At 39.5% G+C, this 24,198-nt stretch overlaps 2 protein-coding genes across 2 annotated transcripts; both read right to left on the bottom strand.

The window, feature by feature from the left end:
* Window positions 1–13,700: 13,700 nt before the first annotated feature.
* On the bottom strand, window positions 13,701–16,998 carry LOC109244233. The gene is made up of 10 exons (XM_019411289.1): window positions 16,957–16,998; window positions 16,330–16,419; window positions 15,949–16,059; window positions 15,818–15,871; window positions 14,996–15,005; window positions 14,783–14,913; window positions 14,333–14,387; window positions 14,029–14,114; window positions 13,898–13,912; window positions 13,701–13,799 (listed from the first exon to the last, which is right to left on the bottom strand). The coding sequence occupies exons 1-10, from the start codon at window positions 16,996–16,998 to the stop codon at window positions 13,701–13,703; spliced, it is 693 nt and encodes a 230-aa protein (XP_019266834.1).
* On the bottom strand, window positions 13,968–20,328 carry LOC109244241 (pentatricopeptide repeat-containing protein At5g14770, mitochondrial-like). The gene is made up of 7 exons (XM_019411296.1): window positions 16,957–20,328; window positions 16,330–16,423; window positions 15,949–16,059; window positions 15,119–15,871; window positions 14,783–14,913; window positions 14,480–14,653; window positions 13,968–14,387 (listed from the first exon to the last, which is right to left on the bottom strand). The coding sequence occupies exon 1, from the start codon at window positions 20,252–20,254 to the stop codon at window positions 17,144–17,146; it is 3,111 nt and encodes a 1,036-aa protein (XP_019266841.1). The 5' UTR covers window positions 20,255–20,328; the 3' UTR covers window positions 13,968–14,387; window positions 14,480–14,653; window positions 14,783–14,913; window positions 15,119–15,871; window positions 15,949–16,059; window positions 16,330–16,423; window positions 16,957–17,143.
* Between the last annotated feature and the right edge of the window lie 3,870 nt (window positions 20,329–24,198).

The following is a 24,198-nucleotide window of genomic DNA, read 5'->3' as shown; positions in this document are numbered from 1 at the left end:
ATATATATATATATATATATATATATATATATATATATATATATATATATATATATATATATATATATATATATATATATATTACAGATTTTACCTGAAAAAGCAAAAATACACATTTGAAATAAATAGTCGTTGCATCAAAAGAAGAAATAAAAAGAGTATACAAATATATTAAGGACGCTAACGTGGTAAGCCATGTGACATCCACATCATCAAATGTAAGTGCCACGTAGGATTGGATGTCCACTTTGGATAAACTTAATAGAAAAAAGGTATATTTGAACCAATAATATAACGATAGGGGTTTATTTGGACTCAAAGTATAACAAGGGGTACATTAAAACTTTTTATAATGGTACAACGATATATTTGGCCATTTTCTGTAAATAAAATATAAACAACAGAGAAATAAAAGGGATGAAGTAATTACGCCGTTCCACTAATTTGACTAATTTGGTTAACCACAACAACTACATATCCTTTCTAACGCGAGTTTATTGTCCACGCTTGTTTAGATAAAGGTGTTTGCCCGTAAAATGACATAGTTGAATTTATACGTGGTTTCTAGGTAAGTGAATTAATTTGATCCTTAAATAATAAAATAATTGAGGAAAAATGCAATACTTAGCCTTGAAATGAAGATAAGATAACAGAAATAGCGATTCCGGGAGCAAAAATTTCGGGCACAACAACAATCGAATCAAGTAATAAGAATATAAAAATATATAGAGCTTTGGATTGGTTATAGTACGAGTTTTCCAAAAAATTCGTGTCCTTTACAATGATGGTGGAACTCATTACTTATAGTTGTACCTAGGGAACAAGGTCCTAGGATCAAGCCCTTCTTAAATGACAATTATGAGGGCCATTGAAGAATGTGTAACGGAAGGCAGTGAATGCCATATTCTTTGTAACGGACCGTGCACTTAATGATACATAATAGTCTTCATTGAATGCTACCGGATGACAGACATTTATTCCGCCTTTATGAATATTGTTCTCTCCGGTAACAAATGAGATCGTTGCCTACGGTTCTGACTGTTTTCTATCTTCGGCTCCATGTGTCGCTTTCTCACACGATCATTTAATATAAACATATTTTACCTTATACAGATAGTCCCCCTACTTTCTGGTGGCAAAACTTTGAGTCACCGAAAAGTTGGTAGAAATATCTTTTTGGTGGGAATAACTCTGATGCCCTCTGAAAAGCTTTTGGCGGTTGATTAGACGCACTTCTCTTCGCATTTATGCCCCGAACACGCATCATCCCACGACTCATCATAACTTTTACCGGTTATCGAGGTAATCGTGGCCACGAATTTAGCCGCCTAAACCTTTACTTATACGTATCAACTTCCTTCATTCATACTCCTTAATTCTCCAAACTCTCTCATACTTCCTTCATTCTACTGGTATTCCGTTCTTCAATTTTCCTTTAACTCTCTTCAAACGAAAAAATCTTTTCCTTCTTCCATAACGTATAATGGCTTATTCTTCAAAGAACACCAGTTCCTCCAAGAACAAGAACAAATATGAGGATGCTGCTCCTCCAACAGTGAATACCATCATCCCTAGAAGTCTAGTTACAATAAAAGACTTTAATGAGAAATTTTCTTCTGTTAGCTCCCGTATATGGGCCGTTAGCAGATATCCTTCTTCCATACGCCCTTCCAGCATCCCCGCTGTGAAGGAAGACGGTCATTGTTAGGACCTAGACATTGTTGCTCCCGACCTGGCGGAGCGGGTAACTTACCCAAGAAAAGTTTTACGTACTTCTATACTTATCCTTCACTTTGGGAACATTCTCCTTAAGTGGAGAGCTTGACTCCGTCCATGTGGATTTTTGCCTCCGCTATCAAGTGTGTTTGGCGCAGGTGATTCCCTCCGTGTGGAGGACAATTGCTTGCCTTTGACGCCTGTGCGAGGAAACGGGGGAGGAGCTAACTTTCTCATGTTATGAATGTTTATTCCCCCAATATCTTCCGTAGGGGGGTGATCAACTTCAGCAAGCGGGGCCACCATGCAATCTATCATAGACGATGATAGTGATTGCGAGTGGATGGAACAGTTTGTTTCAATTGCGACATCATCCCGGCTCAGCTTCTTCCTTCCATGAACTATAGAACCGCACTCGTAAGTATAAAGTTTGTTTCTTTCCTTGTCAAAAATCCTTTCCTCGTCATTATTAACTTTTCTTTCTTTTTCCACCTCAACGACTCGGTGGGTGTCCCCTAGGGTTGAGGGCTTGGACCGATGGGTCCAAAAAATTTTGGATGTTACTACACCCGAGACGCGCTCGTGGAAAGAGTTGTCCCTCAAATATGGGTGGAAGAACAAAAATCATGGCAACTTTAACTCATCATGTCCTTATCCTTCACTTATGAGAAAATTATCTAATTTTTTTCTTCTGCTAAATATAGGTCTGTCCCAGGACTCGGTTGTCGTCCATGAGAAGGACATTTTGGCTGATCCTGCTGATGCATCAAGGTTGATGTAGAAAGCTTTTTCATAGGCGGGCGTCTCCGGGCCTGCTTCTATTACAAGTGTTTCTCTCGGAGTCCCCGGCCAAAGAACTAGCAACCAAAAAGAAGGCGTTCCTCTACGGTCGGGGGAAAGAATAAGAGGGCGAAGAATGCTGCCCCCAAGTCATCTCCGGAAGTCGTGGTGACGAGCCCTCCGCCTGGGCCGGCCAATGATACTGTGATGATTGATGATGGGGAAGAAGCTAGCGAGGATGGAGTTTCTCTTCATAGAAGACTGCTCAATCTGTTGAGTTAGTTATACTAGCCGAGGACGATGTCTCGGCGCTCTGGTGGAATTTGAAATGGCAGAGAATGCCAACTCACGTTTTAGGATCCCAATCGCTGCTCCCGGTACTTTGAGGCTGAGTACTGGGTCCTTTCCGTCTTCGGTTGACGAGAAACGAACAACCAGGACTACGTTTGTCGCACCTGCATCTCACCCTTCGTCACCCTCAGCTTCATCTCCATCTTCACCAGCACCAGCAACTGCTACGTTGTCTCCACCTTTACCAACTTTTCCTCCAGCAACTGCTACATCACCTTCTCCGACCGCGTCTGTCGGAGAAGAGGGTGTTTTATTCCCTCGGTCCCTAGTTCATGGGAATTTGGGGCAAAACTACGCTCCCCCCTCAGAGGATCCGCAAGGTCGGAGGAGTGCTACCCTCTCGGTCTCCACCGGATACAACTATCGGTGGAGCTTGCTAATTATCTGAAGCTTCTGGCTTCAGAGAAAGATTGGGAAAAAATACAGGCTCTCTCGGGAGAATGCTTGTTGAACAACACCATGCAAACCGTCGCAGCGGTACACTCTTGGCTTCCTTTGATATTTCTATACATTCTTAACTTCCTTTGTTATTTCTTCTATTTTTGCCCAAAAATACCCTGAGTTTGTTTCCCTTGCTTTGTAGGCCAATTTTCTTGCTTCCGAAGGCCTCCAAAGGTTGATTCAGGAAAAGGAAAAACTTACCTCTACCCTGGAGTAGCTTTTGGCCGAGGGGGAGCAAACTGCCATCCGCCTCTGAGAATTGGAGGCCAATGTTGCGGAGGCCATTGCATTGGAGGCTCATTTGCAGCAAAGCGAGCAAGAAGTGGAAACCCGTTGGCCTGCGGAGGGTAAAATTTGATGAAGCCAGGACCAAATGGGCTGGATACATAGTGGCGTTATTGCCGCAACCGACCGCGAGGCTGCCTCCGCTGAAATATTGACCAACTTAGAGGCAGCCTTGAACTCCAAAACTGAAGAGCTTGCTGCTACGGGAGTGAAACATGCCCAGTTGGAGGAGAAGTATAGGAAAACTATCGAGCATAATAGGCTTTTTAGTTCAACTGTCTGTGATCTTGATGTTAGCCTCAGGTCTGTTAGATCCGCCCGGGAAACCCTTCCTGCCAAGGTAACCCAACTCAAAGAAGAACTTAAGCGCCGAGTGGTTTCCCTCGTTGTTGAGAAAACTTATGTTATGTACAACATGAGGAAACCTTGGAAGAGGCCAAAGCCGGTATCATTGACTTTCATGCTGAAATTGATAGAGCCCATGAGCTTGTGTTAGCTGCTAAGAGTGGTCTCCCGACAGAGCCTGATGCTTCCGGCTCTTTCGGTTTTGGTTCCGAAACTTCAGGAACTAAAGAGGAAACCAAAGAGGAAGATGTTGAAGCCGAAAATGACGAGGGACAAAATGTTGAGCCATCGACGGATCTACCTACTTCCCCTGGGGGCGCAAACACTTCTCTTACTCCGGGTCCCGGAGATGCAGCAGCTTAGCTTTTCTTTTTCTTTTTTCAATTTTTACAACTGTGCCAGTTTGGCACATTATTATAAATAAAAACATCTTTTTGCTCAAGTGTTATGTGAGTCTTCCTTTCCTTTGAACATTTATTCAAGTTTAAGCCACTGCATTCTCTTTTTGCTTAAGAGTTTTGCGCAAGTTTGTTGTTTGCGTCTTATAATGTGAAACCTTGGGTATATTTTTCCCTAAAAGCATTTTGATTTCGGGTATAGGTTCTACCGAAATCAACCCTTTAATATGAGAGTTTTCATAAGAGAGGGCCCTCTTATATTTTCGATGCTCTTGAAGAGGACGTCTCATGTTTATTACGGCACTAGCATTTGAAGTACTAGTTTAACTTTCAAATGATAAAACAAATTCATCGATCAGACAAGAAACAAGATGAAAAATAAAGGACTTTAATTTATTCCTTTCGTTTACAAAAAGTACATAAGCATCCGTTATGTTAAAGAGAAATTGCCATTTCTTGTGGCTAGTTTATATAACTTTTTTCTACGGGCTTGGCTGAGCAGTCCCCGATTCCGATGACATAATTATGTTCCCGATTTTCATGCTCCGGCAACAGTTATTACACAAGCATTCTCATATCATCCCCCCAGTGTTCTATTCTGAAGAATGCGAATTGGAACACTTGGAATCTTGCACCTTCGAGGATCCCACTAATGAATTGCTAGACAATCTTCCACTCGGTAATAAACTTCGCTTCTCCTTAGAAATTTATGCTAACGAGCAAAAGACTATCTAACAATCCGTAGTGTTTTGCACTTGTGAACGGTCGGGTAACCTCTGCTTTATAGCAAGCTTATTTTCCTGGTGGGAATTTTCCTACAGAGCCAAAGATTATCTAACCGTCCCGGAGTAGTCCTTCGCTTGTGTGCCTTTCTATTAAAGGTCTAATTTTTGCCTTTGAAGATTTATTCTTGCTTTCCGTTGCTGCCTCATTTAAAATCTTACCAAGAAAAACCAATTGAGACAAAAATCGGACGAACGGAAAAAGAGTGCAGCGCATACTTCCAGTACGAATGATGTTTTTCAGCAATAGTATCTTTTGAAGTGAGCCACATCCCAATTTCTTGGTAACTTTTCTCTGTTCTGATTCTCTAACTCGTACAAGCCTTTCCTGGTGAAAGCTAAAACTCAGTAGGGGCCTTCCCAGGTTGGTCCTAACTTCCCTGCGTTGAATTCCCGAGTGTTTTGAGTTACTTTCCTTAAAACTAAATCTCCCATTTAAAATAACAAAGGTTGGCTCTTCGGTTGTAATATATCTCCATTCTCTATTTTTGTGCTACCATCCTTATATGTGCCAAGTCCCTGCGCTCATCGAGTAACTCCAAGTGGAGCAGCATTGCTTCATTATTCGCTTCTTCGCTTGCCTGAAAATACCTTAAGGTAGGCTCCCCTATTTCCACCAGAATTAAGGCTTCTGCTCCGTACACAAGGAAAAAAGGCGTTTCCCCCGTGCTCGATTTGGTCGTTGTTCGGTATGCCCATAAAACTCCAGGTAGTTCCTCGGGCCATTTACCTTTAGCCGTCTCCAACCTTTTCTTGAGGTTTTGTACAATCACTTTGTTCGTTGATTCCGCCTGACCATTTGTGCTCGTGTGATATAGTAAAGATGTGATCCTCTTTATTTTCAAATCTTCAAGGAACTTTTGTAATTTTTGTGCTGATAAATTGAGGTCCATTGTCGCATGCTATTTCTTTCGGTATTCCGAACCTGCAGATTATATTTTCCCACAAGAAATGCACCACGCCGCGTTCGCCGATCTTCTGGTAAGGACCTGCTTCCACCCACTTAGAAAAATAGCCAGTTACTACCAAAAGAAATATTACCTTACCAGGAGCCGGCGGCAGCGGTCCGACGATGTTCATCCCCCACTTCATGAACGGCCACAAAGACAGGACCGAATGTAATGGTTCTGCTAGTTGATGTACAAACGGTGCGTAGTGTTGGCACTTATCGTATTTTTGTATGAAAGCTTTCGCGTCTTGTTCCATACGACGCCGATAATATCCTGCCCTTACCAGTTTTAACAATAAGGAATCTGCGCAGGAATGGTTTCCGCATATCCCTTCGTGGACCTCTCACATAACATGATTTGCTTTGGATGCTCTCAAACATCGTGCTAGTGGGTCTTGGAAAGATTTTCTGTACAACTGCCCTCTTTTGAAGCTATATCGTGCTGCTTTGACATGCAGCTCCTGAGATGCCTTTGAATCTTTGGGAAATTTCCCGTGATTGATATAATCGATGATCTCATTCCTCCAGTCCCAGACCAAATTAGTAGTATTTACCTCATAATAGCTATCTGCATCCAAGACTGAGTGCATCAATTGTACTACCGTATCGGACTCTAATCCCTTCATTTTTGTCGACGATCCGAGGTTAGCCAGTGTATCCGCTTTTGCATTTTCTTCTCTCGGGATGTGAGTAATCGACCATTCCCGAAATCGAGTTAGCAGAGCCTGGACCTTCGCCATGTATTGTTGCATGCGCTCTTCTTTGGTTTCAAAGATCCCATAAACTTGATTTACCACCAGCTGCGAGTCGCACTTTATTTCTTTGACCTTGGAATCTAGTCCCCGGGCCAGTTCGAATCCTGCAATCAAAGCCTCATACTCTGCTTCATTGTTAGTTAAAGGGACCGTTCTGATGGATTGCCTTAGGGTTTCTCCCGAAGGCGTAGTTAGTACTATGCCAAGCCCGGACCTTTTTAGTACTACCCGAAAGTTCGGGTTTGTGAAGGATATTCCACAGGGGAAATGTCGTCACCGTAGGTATCAGGTGACATTGGAAGTAGGGCCTCAGCTTCCGAGCGGCGACTACGAGAGCTAAGTCCAGTTTCTCCAAGTGCGGGTAGCGAGTTTCCGCTCCCTTTAAAATTTTACTGACGTAATAAATATGAGATTGCGTATCTTCATCTTCTCAGACCAAAACTGCACTTACCGCTGCTTCCAAGACTACAAGGTAGACCAACCGTGTTTCACCTTCCTTTGGTTTCGAAAGTAACGGAGGGACTAACAAGTATCTTTTCCAATCCCTCAAAGCCTGGTGGCATTCAGGAGTCCATTCGAAGTTATTTTTCTTTTTGAGCAGTGTAAAGAAACTATGGCATTTCTCTGATGACCGAGAGATGAATCTGCTCAAAGCGGCAATCTTCCCGTGAGCTTTTGGACTTCTTTCACGCTTGACAGTTGGTCTGGGATATCTTCGATGGCCTTGATATTTTTCAGGGTTTACCTCAATCCCCTTTGTGACACTAGAAATCCTAGGAACTTACCGGAGTTAACCCTGAACGTGCATTTCTCGAGGTTAATCTTCATGTTATGCTTCCTTAAGATGTCAAAAGTTTCTTGCAGATGCTTAAGGTGATCACCTGCATTCAAAGACTTAACAAGCATATCGTCTATATAAACTTCCATAGTTTTCCCTATTTATTTTTCAAACATATTTTTAGGAGCAGCTGATAAGTAGCTCCGACGTTATTTAGCCCGAAGGGCATCACATTATAGCATATGTGCCGAAGTTCGTTATGAACGAGGTCTTTTCCTGATCCTCCGGGTTCATCTTAATTTAGTTTTACCCAAAGTAGGCATCGAGGAAACTCATTAATTCGTGCCCACCCGTCGCGTCAATCATTTGATCGATGTTTGGCAATGGGAACGAATCTTTTGGGCATGCCTTATTCAATTCCTTATAATCTACACACATGCGAAATTTATTGTTCTTCTTAGGAACTACCACTACATTAGCTAGCAAGTCTAGATACTTTACCTCTCGGATCGAACCGATATCAAGTAAGCGAGTCACCTCTTCTTTGACGAATTTATTCCTGGCCTCCGCAATTGGGCATTTCTTTTGTCTTACTGGAGGGACGTTTCGATCCAAGCTTAGCTTGTGCACGACTACTTTTGTTGGGATACCTGTCATATCGGCATGCGACCATGCAAAACAGCCGGCATTATACTTGAGAAATTCAATAAAGCCAGACTTGAGATCAGGGTGAAGTCCTGTCCCCAAGTGGAATTTCCTCTCTAGGAATTTTTCAAACAATGCAACTTGCTCAAGCTCTTCCGCTGTTGATTTCGTTCCATCCGTCTCTTCTGGCACCTGGAAGTATCTTGGCGCCTGATAAGACTCTGATGTTTCTTTCTCCTAGTTAATTTCACTTGATTCAGGAGCATGCGCCGGTTCATGTAATTGCTATGTTGCATGCTCCTTCCCTTTGCTACTGGAGGCTGAAATCGCATTTATCTCCCTTGTAGCCGGTTGATCACCCCTTATCTGTTTAATTCCTTCGGGCATTGGGAATTTCAACAATTGATGATACGTTGACGGTACTGCTCTCATCTCGTGCAACCAAGGTCTCCCCAGGATAATATTATGTCCCATATCGCCATCTACTACTTCGAAAAAAGTCGTATTCATCACTCCTTCGGCATTCGTGGGCAGCAAAATCTCTTCTCGGGTTGTCACGCTCCCAAGGTTGAATCTGGCAAGGAGTTTTGTGGCCGGAACAATGCTTCCGGTGAGTTTGGCTTGCTCCAACACCCTCCATTGTATGATATTGGCTGAGCTTCCTAGGTCCACTAGAACACGTTTGATTTTGAAATCCAGAACATTTAAAGAAATTACCAATGCGTCGTTGTGTGGTAGCAATAATTCGTCTGCATCTTCCTCCGTAAAAGTGATGTCTTTTTCGGCAACTTCTCGGAATATCTTGCTATGGGTTATTGATACCTTTGTCTCCTTTGCTGCCGAGAAAGTAACTTCATTAGTCTCGTTCCCCCAAAAAATCATGTTAATTGTCTGGCGCGGAGGATCTTCTCCTGCTTTCGAGGGTTTCGCATTATCCCGATTGCGACTGTAGTTGTTCTTAGCCCGGTCACTTAAGAACTCTCTCAGATGCCCACTTTTTGGTAATGTCGCCACTTCTTCCCGTAGGTGTCGGCAGTCCCCAGTCCGGTGTCCATTCGTCCCGTGATACTCACACTACACGTTGGGATCCATCTGGCATGGATCGGACCTCACCGGCTTCGCGAACCGCGCTTCTTTGATGTTTCTCATAGCTGATACCAACTCCGTTGTACTGACATTAAAATTGTATTATGATACCTAGGGATAAGAGGGATCTCACGTACCTGACGTTTCTTTGTCTTGCAATGATCTATTGCTCCGACCGTGATCAGTTTTTATGTCGGTGGTGAACTTGTCTGTCGACTGATAACCTTTGCCGCATCTTTCAGCCCATTCGTAGGGCAAAAACCGGCTCCTTGAAGGTCGTCCATCTATGTTGAAATCATCTTTTAACTTTTCTTTATTCTTCTCTCGACCTTTTACCGACGCCGGGAAGCCAACCTGATTATCTTCAATTCTTATCTTAGATTCGTATTGGTTGTGAACATCCGCCCAGGTCTTCACGTGGAACTCAAGCAGGCTTTCCTTTAGTTTTCGGGAAGCATCTGAACTTCTCGGATTCAAACCCTTGGTGAATGCTTCAACCGCCCATTCATCCAGAACAGCTAGAAGAACCATCCCTTCCTTTTTGAACCGGGTAACAAACTCCCGCAGCAACTCGGAATCTCCTTGTGCAATTATGAAGATGTCGGCCTTTCGAGCCTGCACCTTTCTGGCCCTGGCATGAGCCTTAATAAAAGAATCTGCAAGCATCTCAAAGGAATCTATGGAGTGCTCGGTTAACAGCGAATACCACGTCAAAGCCCCCCTCGTGAGGGTCTATCCAAATTTCTTTAGCAAAGAAGATTCAATCTCATGAGGAGCTAATTCATTCCCCTTCACCGCTGTTGTATAGGTGGTAACATGCTCCTGAGGATCTGAAGTTCCATCGTACTTTGGCACGTCGAGCATTTTAATCCGCTTCGGGGTTAATTCAGGTGTCGCGGTTGGCTTGTACGGAAACTGAGTATACTTTTTTGAGTCTGGACCTTTTAGCAACGTGACGCGCCTGGGATTTGGTCCATGCGGGCATTCACTTCTCTCATAAACCGTAGGATCTCATTCTTGAAAGGATCAGTTTTGTTATTGGGGCTGGATCCGCTCCCCCAGCTCCATCGAAACTGGCCCCGCCCCTCGGGGTGTTGTTGTCAACCCTCAGCGTTGTTTGATTTGTGGGAGTGCCGGGAGGAACTAGATCTCGCCTATTCGTATTATTAGCAGCCCCCGGCAACGCTTGTTTCAACTTCGTCATAACCTGATCCTATGTGTGAGGTGGCCTAGAATGATTGTTTGTTGCTCTTGTAAGACCCTCACTGCATCAACAACATGCTCCTCTTCCGCATCATCGGGAGTCGCCTGCCAAACATGTCGTGGATACCGTATATCGTGGACCGGCGAAGCGTCGTTTCCCTCATTGTGGGTGTCACTGACTGAATTCTCCTGATGAGGTTGGTCTCCTTGAACCTCAGGATTGTACGTGTTGTTAACACCATTGTCTACCATCTTTTGTGATTTTTTGCTGAGATAAATAATAAGAACACGTTAGTAAAAGAGACGAGGATCAATTTAATTACATGGTTGTTTAGGCCCCACGGTGGGCGACAAACTGTTTATCCGTAAAATGGCACAGTTGAATTTCTGCGTGATTTCTAGGCAAGTGAATTAATTCGATCCTTAAATAATAAAATGATTGAAAAAATGCAATACTTAGTCTTGGAATGAAGATAAAATAACAAAAATAGCGATTCCGAGAGCAAGACTTCCGGGCACAACAATGATCGAATCAAGTAATAAGAATATAAATATAGAGCTTTGGATTGATTATAGTATGAGTTTTTCAGAAAATTTGTGTCGCTTATAATGATGGTGGAGCTCACTACTACTTATAGTTGTACCTAGGGAACAAGGTCCCAGGATCAAGCCCCTCTTAAATAACAATTATGAATGCCATTGAAGAATATGTAACGGAAGGCAGTGAATGCCATATTTCTCTGTAACGGATCGTGCACTCAATGCTATAGAATATTCTTCCTTGAATGCTACCGGGTGACAGTCATTTATTTCGCCTTTATGAATATTGTTCTCTCCGGTAGCAAATGAGATCACTGCCTACGGTTCTGACGGTTTTCTGTCTTCGGCTCCACGTATCGCTTACTCACACAATCATTCAATAGGAACATATTTTACCTTATACAAAAGGTTCAAACCCCATTAGTAATATAGTATTCTTCCGAATAAAATCATTCCTAAATTTGATTTTGTTCAAAATAAAACTTCACTGCAACGCTACTTTGTTTTATAATATAAAATTGCATGGAGAAAATGTTAAAAGTTGCCTTACCTTTTCCCTCCGGTAAAATTTGGCAACAAATACATTGGTTGTTATTCTTTCGTATCATGTTTATCCTTACCTTGTAAAATGGAATTCTCGTTGATTATTATATAATTATCAATGTAAGATAACACGTAATACTCGTTATATGGTTTTAGAAATGAAAGTTTTAGACAAACAATTAAACAAATTATACTCAAGGAGATTAAATGAGGGTAAAAAACGGTTGAAAGCTTCGCCCAAAAAAATCAATAAATTAACAATGCATTAAAACTCCACCCAACCAAAATCAACTGTAAGGATGTAATTTTATTTTTAGGTACTTTTCTTTTTAACTATATATCAAATGCCGGACACGTGTCAAAATGCGTGTTACGCACAACCAATTTTAAGGTGGTCATAATCATACATAGTGTATGGCCGTATGAGGTTCACTTTTTATTACTCATTCAGATGTTTAATAGGTCCATCTTTTAGTTTTAGTATAAATATGTATGGAGAAAATTTTTGAGCAACACACATATCAAGTTAAAGAATACTATAACAATATGCATAATCGGTAGTGTGGAAAAACCAAAAAATAGTGTTAAATGTTTTAGATAAAAAGGAGCCAGACGCTTTGGCACTGGCGCCAAGATAACAATTTTCAAATAAGGCAACGGTAAAGAAGTCTCAGTCTCGAAAAGACCATTAGAAAACTTTATTGAGTTTTAAAAAAAAAAAGAGCGTGTATTACGAAAATGAAAATATTGAAAGTATGCGAGAAAATTAACGGCGTTAAATGGAGAATGAAACGTTATCTGAAGTATCCGTTCTGTGCCCAAATACATATAATGGGTGTGGGGTCCCATAACAGATCACAGGATGGGTCGGTGTGTGCGCGTTCCTAAACAAAGGCCAAAGCCAGCTGTATGTTCAATTAAATTATTATTAAAAATTGCACCAACATAAGTATTTTAATCATAAAAGTAATTAACATCTGACTTTTATCAAAGGGAATACCCACCAGATTAAAAATAACCATAGAACTTTAATAAGTCATTTTGGTAACTTGATTCCTTCCTCCAACTTTGATAATGCTATGTTGGTTGAACTATTTTGTAGAACGATATAATAATATAAAAATGAAACTAAACATAAAAGTACTCCAAGTCGCAAAAAAAGAAAAGAAAATTAATTGAGAACCTCTAACTAATAAAGGTTTAGACTTTAACGAATATTTAGAACTAATTTAGCTGTCTTCCAAAATAGGACCTTTTCCTCATCCAATGAGTTATTAATATTGTACTTCTATATTTCCAGTTACCTCATTTCTAGATTCCTAGAGGACACCAAATTCCTTTACCAAACCTATAAACACATTAAAATTAGAAGTTCATATAGGCTAAGGTCTAAGAATGAAATAGGTGCTCCAGAGGCGGACTCGGGATTTGAAGGACATGGATGCATTTTTGATTTAATCAAAATCTGTTTTGTCTATAGGGTGCCCACTACTAATATATCACTATTTTCTAATTACATATACATGAATACATAGAAATTTTTGCCGAACTTTACGGGTGCCGGTGACCCCTCTACCCATAGCTAAGGACCGCCTCTGCTCCTTAGACCTTAGAGAAGTAATCATACAACCTCCAAAGTCAAACTTAAATTACGAAATTACCCATTAAATACGGAGTGACTATAATACCCTTAGAGAAATAAAATTTTCTTTCTTTCATAGCCAATACATTAACTAACATTCTCTACGTTGCTATAAACAATAGGCCTAGAAATATGGAGAAATTGAATAGTTACACTTTATAATTCAATCAATATGTTCTATATGCAATTGAATATTTTAACTGTCATATCATATTGTTCTAGAAATATTCTCATTTCTAGTAATTTAATAAATAGCTGAATGACATCCTGTCATGTAAGCATTGTTCTGGGATCATGCTATACTGCGAATTGTATGACATAAATTTCAGCTCAATTCATTGACAAACTAAACCCTAGGTGGAACCACTCAACTTTACCATATTTTCAAGAAATATCAATAATCTTTTCAAAAAATGCACCTTTTAAGGTAATTAGCGCATACCATAAATCCATTTCTTTCATCAGCTGTCATGGGCAAAAGACAAACTACTGTTGCTTGCACCTCTGGAAGGCATTCTCCATGCTGACCTTCCTTCTCTAACTCGTGCTATGGCACTCTTCTACAATTTTGTTGAATAAAAATGTCACATACTAAAGAAAATGAAAGGCAATTTATGGCATCACCTAAGAAAAATGCCACCAAACCCATTCATCTCACCTTTGGTGCTGATGACTAAAAGGACCACTCAAGAACATCGTATGGACAGACCCAAAAAACTATCAGGATCTCCAAAAAGAGAAAATTAATAAGGCAAAATTCAAAGATTTTGAACATTTGTAGAAACATGCCGATCTAATAGTACATATTTTTTGCTCCTCCCCTTCTTCATCCTCATAATAGTCATCATCCTCTTCAATATCTTCAAATTCATCCCCTGCAAGAGCCTCACCATAAACCATGACACAACACGGAGGATGATTTTGGCCGCAATTGTTGAGTTGCAAAATTGGAGGGCCAAATGGAAATATTAAATTCACTCCGTTGCAAATCCACTTCCTAAGGATTGTACCATATAACTCATCGAACACGTGGAAGTTGTTGACCAGTTTGAATGACATGTGGACTGAAATGGAAATAAAGCTAATAAGAAACCAGCAATTTCTCCAATGCCGTGATCTTCTCCCATTAGATTCCGGAGATCTTCAGCCTGTCAAGACATATTTGACACACTAATGAAATCAGGTCAAGAACATTCTGCATCACAGAGTAAATGAAGAAAATCAAAATTGTTGAACCTACAACATTTTTCATCGTTGTCATCCTCATCTTCGGCTACTTGTGGCGGACTAAAGATATTGGAAAAGCTTTTGAAGGTATCAGTCCTGATTATGGGTTTATTACTTTTTGACCCACTTGGCTTCCTTTTAGGATCTCGTGTCAAGCCTCTGCGTGGATGCCATTCAAATGGCGGTCCTACAAGATTCCCACATCCAATGAACAAACAAGAATAGGATCACATGATATAAATTAAAACATTACACAACAACACAGTATAGTCCCACAAGTGGGGTCTAGGGAGGGTAGTGTGTACGCAGACCTTACCCCTACTCTGGTGGTACAGAAGTTGTTTCCGAATAGACCCTCGGCACAAGAAGATGAAATGCGGCAATAGAATAGTAACAACAACATAATCAGAAAGATAGTACCAGCGAGCCAAGAGTCAAAAAATATACCTGAAAAAGCAGTATCAATAAGCAATATCAATAAACAGTGCAGTGACAAGGTCCTAGAAAATAGTACGAGCACAACATGTACCACTGGCATACTGAAACAAATAGTACGAGCACAACATGTACCACTGGCATACTAAAACACGACACTGACCGACTAGACTTACACACAGAACGGGAGTAGAAAAACGCTCAACTACCTACTAACCTTCAACCCTAATGCTCTCCCTCCATACCTTCCTATCAAGGGCCATGTCCTCGGTGAGCTGAAGTTGCTAAAGTTGCGTCATGTCCTGCCTGATCACCTCTCCCCAATACTTCTTTGGCCGCCCTCTGCCTCTCCTCATACCCGTCAGAGCCAACCGCTTGCACCTCCTAACCGGGGCATCTAGGCTTCTCCTCTGCACGTGCCCGAACCATCTAAGCCTCACTTCCCGCATTTTGTCTTCCATGGGAGCCACGCCCACCCTTGCTCGAATATCTTCATTCCTAATCTTATCCAACCTCGTGTGCCCGCACATCCATCTCAACATCTTCATTCTGCTACTTTCATCTTCTGAATATGGGCAATCTTAACTGGCCAACATTCTGACCCATACAACATGGCCGGTCTAACCACCGCACTGTAGAACCTGCCTTTAAGTTCCGGGGGCACCTTCTTGTCACACAAAACGCCACATGCTAACCTCTATTTCATCCAACTTGCTCATATACGGTGCGTGACATCTTCGTCGATCTCCCCGTTCCCCTGGAACATTGAGAAGTTAAAACCTACCCTATGACCTTCTTCAATATATGCTCATCATCATCATCAATCATGTGATAGGTTTTAGTCAAGACAGAATTCTCGAGAAAAGGTTTTGTATCAAGAGGATGTGAAGCTTAAAACCCTTTCGATCATCAATACTGCACCACTTGATATCTTGAGGCAATTCAAAGCTTCTTCGTCACACTGTAAGATCTAAAGCAAAGTCATTTGCACTCAGTTAAATGATAGGTACTTTGAACAACAAAATATTTACATGAATTGTTATCTACCTCCTGTGCTACTATCTCATTATTCCTTATTGCAGTCAGCCAGAAGTTGAGAACACCTTTCTCCGCACTAAATTTTCGCACTAATGACAAAATCAAAGCGTATCCATCAATCTGCATGGATGAAAGAAACTATCCAATAACTAAATTTAATCATTTTCAGTCTTTCTATTCCCACCTGGTTGTTCATGGGAGCTTCATTAAGACCCTACACTTTGACAACTCCATTTACTATTTCATATCTGTGCAACACATCCACAAAATCATAAAACATGGAAGGACAGCCAAACCATATATCTTTTTGTCTTTTTGGAAGGAAAAGAGCTAGTTTCAACTCCAACAAGCAGACATGGAACAAAGAACTAAAAAAATTCTTCTTCTCACCTCTGTATTCAACGGTTCATACAGCTTCTGGTATTTAGCTTCAAATGCAGCCTTCTCGAGAAACTTTGCTTCAAGCTCATCATGTTGGTTCTACCTTTAGAAAAACAATGTCAAGTTTTTTTTTCTTCCTTTTACAAGAGCAGATGGACTTTACACAAGCATATTAATATGCCAGCTAAAGTAAAAAGGTTAATGCACATAGTTGACCGGATTAGTTTGGTCCTTTAGGATTGAGGCATAATTGTTGTCATTGTTAGCACTATTTTGCCAAAGCACATATACCAAATTACCCCCTTAGTCTCCAATTAACAGTCATATTTTCTGCTGTAGGTTGCCACAAAGTTGTGTGGAAATTGAAAAAGAGAATTCTACACTGATAAATATCTTTTGTAATTCTATTATAAAATTTGAAAGACTTCTATTTACCATCTACATGATTTAGGATTGATGGTATACTCGTATAGTTTGTAAATTATTGGTCTAAACATAAATCATTGTAGTTAGATTGCATTAGCGGAAAAGCTTAATTCTAATGAATATAAAACAATTTGACTTCCTATACAATGGAAATAGAAGACCATGAGATGGAAAACACGCACACATGAGCGCTGGGAAAGAAAAACTCACAAAAATTCTTGAAAAGCATATACAGTTGTCCTGATTTCTCATTTTTCTTTCTCCTGGTCCTTTGCTTTGTCTCTTCACCAGCTCGCTTTTCTCATCCACATCACTTAACCTTATGTTTCAACTCAGGAGAGAGAAACCAAAAAATAAGGAAATTCTATCCTTGAGAAACATCTTGATTTTCAAGGGATCAACTCTGCTTCGTCTTGTGCCATCTGCTCAACCACCATTCTGTGTCATTGTTTTCTCCTGATTTCGAAAAGGCAGGATTGATATAACAAAGGGTGGTTTCTTTTGGAGTGAAACCTTTATCTTTCATCTCTTCAAGTAATTTCCTTACCTCACCCCGGCATGACAGTTTTAATGACCTTTCAAGCTCCACACTTTTTGATAGCTTGCACCATCCAACTATTAGTATGTCATATGTTGAAGAATTTGGTATAACCCCTCTGACTTGCATCTCATGCATTAGTTCCTGAGCCTGTCTCATCTTTCCCACCTTTGCAAAGTCAAAGATGAGTACATTAAAGGTACTAGTGCGAGGAACAAAACCTTTTGTAATCATCTCACAATAAAGTTTGATGGATTCCTTTTTATTTCCAATTTTCCCATGGCCAGAGACCAAAATGTCATATGTATTAGCATTAGGGACAAAGCCCCTCCCCTTCATTTCATTCAGCAATTCAGTTGCTTCATTCATCTGTCCAACAGCTGACAGAGATGCTAATATAGTGTTGTATGTAGCAACATTAGGAGGAACTCCTTTAGCCAGCATCTCAGAATATGTTGCAAAAACTTTTTGAAATTGGTAACTTTTGCAATATCCACGTATGAAGGCATTATAAGTGGTAGTGTCAGCTGAAAGTCCTTTTTCTCTCATGCTTTCTTGTACTGACATTGCCTTTCTGGTCATCCCTAGCCTGCATAAAACATCAATAAGGGTGTTATAAATTGTCTGATCAACCTTAAGTCCCATGCTGACAAGCCTCTCATGCATTCTCAGGATTATATCCGCCTTTCTATGGCCTGAGGCAGCATCAAGAACAATTTTGTGAATAGTTGGTGAAGGTTGAAAACCAATTGTCACCATTTCACTCAACAAATCCATTGCTTTTCCAATATCACCTACTTCACAAAGTCCTTTCACCAATGTATTACACGTGATTGAATTAGGAATAATCCCGCAGCTCTTCATTTCACCCCAAAGTTTGACAGCACTTTCCAACTTCCCCTCTTTGCAGTAAGCATTAATCATAGAATTGAAAGTCTGAATATCTGGAACTAGACCAAATTTTGTAATTTCATTATAAACAGACTGTACCTCATACTGGCCAATTCCCAATAATCCATTAAGCAGTACATTGCACGCAATTGTATCAAAGGATATTTTTTTCTCTTTCATCTCTTGGACCAATTGAAGAGCAGCTGATTCCTTCCCTCTTTTAAAGAGTCCATCCATCAACGATGTGTAATTAACATGATCGGGTGACAAACCCTTAGATATCATATCCATAAAAAATGCTTCTGCTTCATCCATTTTACCCTGTTTTTTCAAATTATTCACAAATGTATCTAACAAGAATTCATTTTCCTCAACACCATTCGACTGCATTTCCTCATACAGGGCAAGAGCCATATCATGTTTATCAAGCTTAAAGCAGCCATCAATCAAGGCATTGTATGTGAAAACATTAGGGTTTACATTTCTGCTTACCATTCTCCTCATTATTTCCATGGCTGCATCAATCATTCCACTTTTGGCATAACCATTAATTACAGAAGAAAATGTGACAACATTTGGTAAAACACGTTTCTGTTCCATTAGTTGCAGTAACAGCTCTGCACTCTTCAAGTCACCAGATTTGCAGTGCCCATCAATTAAAGCAGTATAAGTAATATGATTTGGAGTTATGTTAAACTTCAAGAGTGTCTGAAACATGTCCTTTGCCTCCTTGGCTTTTCCAACTCTAAAAAGCCCATCCATCAAAGAGGTAAACAAGACAACATCGAAAGGCACTCCTCTAATCACTATTTGACTTTGAAAGTTAGCAGCAACTTTGTCAGACCTATTTTTGTACATGTGATCAATAAAAATAGAGTATGTCACGTGATTAGGATCCACACCCACTCTTCTCATCTCATCAAGAAGTAACTTGGCCTCGTGCAGCCGCCCACATTTACAAAGGCCATATATAAGGGAATTATAAGTAACAATGTCTGGGAAGAAGCCACGCCTTGTCATTTCTTCATATGTAGCAAATGCTTTCTCAAATTGAAACCACTTAACATATTTACTAATCAATGTGGTATATGTAATAACATTTGGTTCTAAACCCAAGTCTCCAACTACCAGGCCCTTTACTTCACCATCATAATCATGTTTTTCTTCATGATCAACATCACTAACATAATTACTTCCACGTGAGTCCAAGAGTTCATCCATGATACATTTTGCCGTTGCATCAAAATCTCCCATTGTACCGAAACCATCAATCAGAGTATTATATGTCACAATATCCGGTGATAAACCTTCTTTTTTCATCCTCTCCATCACCTCAAAACCACCACTCATCTCAACAGCATTACAATATCCATGAATCAGAGTATTAAAACCGACAACATCTTTACAGACAACCCTATTTTTATCACTCAACATTTCCATCACTAATTCAGCATTATGCAAAAGACCCTTATCACAAAACCCCTTAATTAATACATTACAAGTGATAGTGTCAAAGAAAATACCTTTCTTTACCATATCAGACACCAATCCAAAACCCATTTCCACAAAACCAATTCTGCAGAACCCCCATATCAAAGTGTTATAAGTAACGGTGTCACTTTCGTTCTCTCTGAGTAATTCAAGGGCTTTTTCAAGTTTTCCAGTTTTGCAAAGCGAATGTATGACTATATTGCGAGTGACTACATTGGGAGCCACTCCACAGGAGAGCATATCAGAATAAAGGACCATCACCTGATCAACCAGACCAGCAGAATTGAAATGGTGCAAGAGACTGTTCCAAGAAGGAAGTTCCGGGACAAGGTTGTAATTTCTCATTGAAGAGAAAGCTTCCATGGCTCTTGACAGGCGGTGGCAGCGGAGGAAGAGATGGACAAGTGTGCAGAAAAACGAGGTGTAGAGGCTTTTCTTTCGATCAGTTAGGATTGGCGTAGGGGCAGGCGTTGCCGATGAAGAGAATGGGAGGCGTACTCTGAGATGTAATGAGATAGCAATGGAGAGCAAAGGGCGGATTTTCGTCCTGTGTATCAAGTGTTTGACGAAATGCCGCTGTGAGTTCATTGTCTCGCAATTGTCACCATTCCCTCTCTGTATATGTGGAGGTGCTCTCTTTTCCGCACTTTCTCCGCTGTCGTACTTTGTACTAAACGTAATAGCTCTATTTTGACATAGAGGACTAGTTTTCTTTTGGCCAAGCCACAAAAATCAAAAAGTATTTTTTTCAAAAGTCTATCGCCAAATATCGGGTAAGGCGGCATACCATATACCCTTATGGTCCGGCCTTTCCTCGAATCCTGCGCATAGCGGAAGTTTAGTGCACCGGCTTTTTTTTCTTTCTTAAAAGTACTTTTGGTGAGAAGCAATTTGTGTTTGGCTAATTAAACATGTTTTCTCAAATGGACAACTTTATATTGCATTTTCAAAAGGGATATCAATATCAACAACAAGAGTCTTGATTATGTTAGAACAACTAAAACGGATAGAAGGAACATACACGAAGAATATCGTCTATAAGGAAGTATTAGGTGAGATCCACTTAATTACAAATTTTTAACCTCAAATTCATAAATAAATATGCAAATAACACGTATCTAATTGACCTTTATTTTTCATCTTTGTAGGCTCGGAGGAATATTCAATTGACAATGATCCCCAATGATCACTCACAAAAAGTTATACTATATTCTTTCATGTATGCTTATATGCTAAAAAATTTACTTTAATAATTTTAATATTCATTCACAATAATGTGTGTTAATGAGCTCGATACACACGTGCAACGCACGTGCCGAGAAATTAGTTAATTTAAAAAATACTTATGAGTAGCCATTAATGTTTGGCCAAACTTTTAAAAACTGCTTCTACGTGTATTTTTCTCAAAAGTGCTTTTCAAAAAGTGCTTTTGGAGAGACGATACTTTTTTCTGCTTCCAAAACTATTTTTGCTTCTCTCCGAAAGCACTTTTTTTCTTCCAAAAGCTTGGCCAAATACATCAACTTTGAAAAAACACTTTTTTTGAAGAAAAAAAATATTTCTTGGATGGAGAAGCTTGGCCAAACAGTCTATATATCTAGTACAACTAATTCAAATTTGTGAAAATGTGTTATTAATAATGAAGAAATATTTATCACTCAACTTAACATGTGTGGTATCTTTGACTAGATTAATCTAACTTCAAACTTGTTGATATATTGTTTATCTCAATTCTCAAAGTTTAATAATGTGATAATTTTCTAAAAAAACAATTTTAGCTCAAACTCAAATTTAGTTTGAAATTCAGTTCACATAATTCAATTTCAATTGATGCAATTAAATATTTACTCATTTAGATCTACTGGAATCTAAGGGAATTACCAATTTATCACAAAGCTAACAGTATTGGACTTTATTACTCCTAAAATACAATCCAAGATGATTGAAAGCTAATTTTAGTTTATAGGTGAGAGTTACTCTATTGGTGGTTTGAATATTTGGATTTGTCAGTACTACTGAAAGCTAATTTTAATTTAATATATTAATTTTTGGTGGGCTTAATCTTTTTATCTATTTAATTTTTTACGAAAAAATATTATAAATAAATACTCAAGGTAAATTAGTAAGTCATCACAACTTTGGAGCCAGAATAAGGCCAGAAGCTAAATAATCAAACTATTAAAGTGCACATCAACTTGGAGTTAATTTCTTAATTGGTCACAGATTGATGAAATTACTTACTAAAATCGCATAAGTTTTCTATTTATTATCACAAATAAAATCATCTAACTAATGTTTGTCTCTTAGCAAATAAAATAGGGGAAAAGGCCAAATATAATCCTCTATTTTGATATAGTGTTCACATTTATCTTCCGTTATACTATCAGGTCAAATCTACCCTCACCGTTAGCAAATTTTTCAAATTTGCCCTCTAATCTAACGGAGAGCCCCCAAATTCCAAATTCCTTCTATTTACTACAATTTTTTCTCACAAATTACTTATCCTTACGTGTGCTCTACCAAATAAGAAAATATCCTCGACAAGTTGATTTCTTTTTCCACTTGATTATTTAGAGCAGGAAGACATAACAAACTTGCCACCTCCAGGCATGAGAACACTAGTAAATATTCCTTTGAGAGAATGTTGTGAAGCTGCACATAAATTTAAACAGATCTTTTGATTTAGGATTTCTCGAAGAATACTAAAGAATCATATGTCACAAATTTCATGTAGAAGTGCTTGCGCAAGCTAAATTTGCATCAAATGACATGCTAAATCGAAATCCGAAAGGGAATGTATTTACATGGTGATGATAGGCTATAATTACGTATTTTAGTCGCTTATTACATTCTAATTTACTGCACTTTAATTGAGTTTGCGCTTTAATCGCTAGTGTTTTGCACTAACGGTGTATTTTATGCCTTGTAGGAGTGATTCCGCGATATATAGATGTTATGGAATGAATTCAAGTGATTTGGAGCTTTGAAGTCTGAGTAAAAGCCCAAGGAATTAAGCCGGGATCGTATTCGGGGATCAACGGATGATAAAACAACAAAACGAAGACTCGAGTAGGCATATTGCGCACTGTCTAGTAAAATGCACATAACTTTTTGCTCAGAACTCCATTTGGGCTATGTAATATATGGTTGGAAAGCTAATTCAAATGGCTACAACTTTCATGTTTTACAGTTTTCCAAATTCTGAACAAAACAGGGTAAAAAATGCGGTCGAAACCGCGACCGCGGAACTGACCGCGGCAGAAAATCAGAGAGCTTGTCTGGCCGCGGTCCTACCGCGTTTTGGCCGCGGCCGCGCCGCTCCAGGCATAAAAAAGAAGTCCTATTTCGTCCGGGACAAGGTTATTTCGGCCCTACACTATTCCAACTTGTATAAAAGGGGTCCTAAACCTATTTTGAAGGGAGGAGGACATACTTTTGACATAATTTGGACCTGAGGAGGCTAAGGAGACATATCTTAGACCTAAGGAGGCAAGAACACATTGGGAGCAAGGCGGAGAATTCTTCTACGAGTTTTTCCTTCCTCTTCCTATTTTTGTTGTTGGTTATGATTTTTAGTATTGTAGTTTTACATACTATTATGAATAGCTAATTCGTTTTCTAGGATTTTGATGGAACCTTTTGGGGATGAATTGGTTGTTATATTAATATAGTTTTGAATTGGTTGTTTATCTCTATTTGTTCAACTACGTTTTGATTGTGGTTAATTGAAAGGATCCTCAATTAGCCGTTCCTATTTATTATGTATCTGCTTGAGAGAGAGTGCATATTTAGGTAGTTGTTTGAACAACATCACTCCCGGAGTATAGGCGAGAGTCATAACCGAGGGTTTAGAGGTCGGATTAGAGATAACGATACCTCGGGTGCGATCTAAGTGAACTGTAATGTGAATCTAGCTAGCGTAGCTTGAGAGAGTGCGTCTAGTAAATTATCATAATTGCTTGAGAGAGATTTATGATAGCTGGAGAGTTCATGATTTGATAGATGCAACTAAGTCAAAGCTATAAGAAGCATACAACTAATGAAATCAACAATTGGGGAAATCATAACTCTAGACCTCCATAATTTAGTCTCCAAACCTTTGTCTCGTTAGTTGATAATTTTACCGTTTTATAGTATTTGTTGGTTAATTAGTTAGAAATATAAATCTCAATCTTTATAATTTAGGAAATTGTTCAAACTTGTCTTCTTAGTGATATTGAACAGATATAACTAAGCCTTAGTTCTCTGTGGGATTCGACTCTGGACTTGTAGACCGTATTATATTTGCAGCGACCACTTATCATTTTTAGGACTAGAGTTGGGCGTGATCACATGGATACCTACGGCCTTGTTATGCGTGTAATCCATAAAAAATAGTAAATATTAGTAACAACTTCATAAGCGAATGATTTCGACCACCTGAAAAATAAAATAAATCTCTTCCAAATTATCTATGGTATTTCACTCATCCTCACTCCGTTGGAGACATACCCATAAACTGTGAATTCTGCATTTCATTTATGGTTTGAGCA

This window comes from Nicotiana attenuata, unplaced genomic scaffold (genome assembly GCF_001879085.1).
Source record: "Nicotiana attenuata strain UT unplaced genomic scaffold, NIATTr2, whole genome shotgun sequence".
NCBI classification, from domain to species: domain Eukaryota; kingdom Viridiplantae; phylum Streptophyta; class Magnoliopsida; order Solanales; family Solanaceae; genus Nicotiana; species Nicotiana attenuata.
This window is presented reverse-complemented; position numbering and strand designations above follow the sequence as displayed.

Bases quoted from the DNA above. Each gene is read 5' to 3' on its own strand.
- LOC109244233 (XM_019411289.1), bottom strand. From the start codon at position 16,998: ATGAGAAATCAGGACAACTGTATATGCTTTTCAAGAATTTTT. The intron at 16,420-16,956 runs GTGAGTTTTTCT...TTCTAAAGGTAG, and splicing joins TATGCTTTTCAAGAATTTTT to AACCAACATGATGAGCTTGA. The intron at 14,388-14,782 runs GTAAGGTCTGCG...ATGTCTTGACAG, and splicing joins TCTGTACCACCAGAGTAGGG to GCTGAAGATCTCCGGAATCT.
- LOC109244241 (XM_019411296.1), bottom strand. From the start codon at position 20,254: ATGAACTCACAGCGGCATTTCGTCAAACACTTGATACACAGGACGAAA.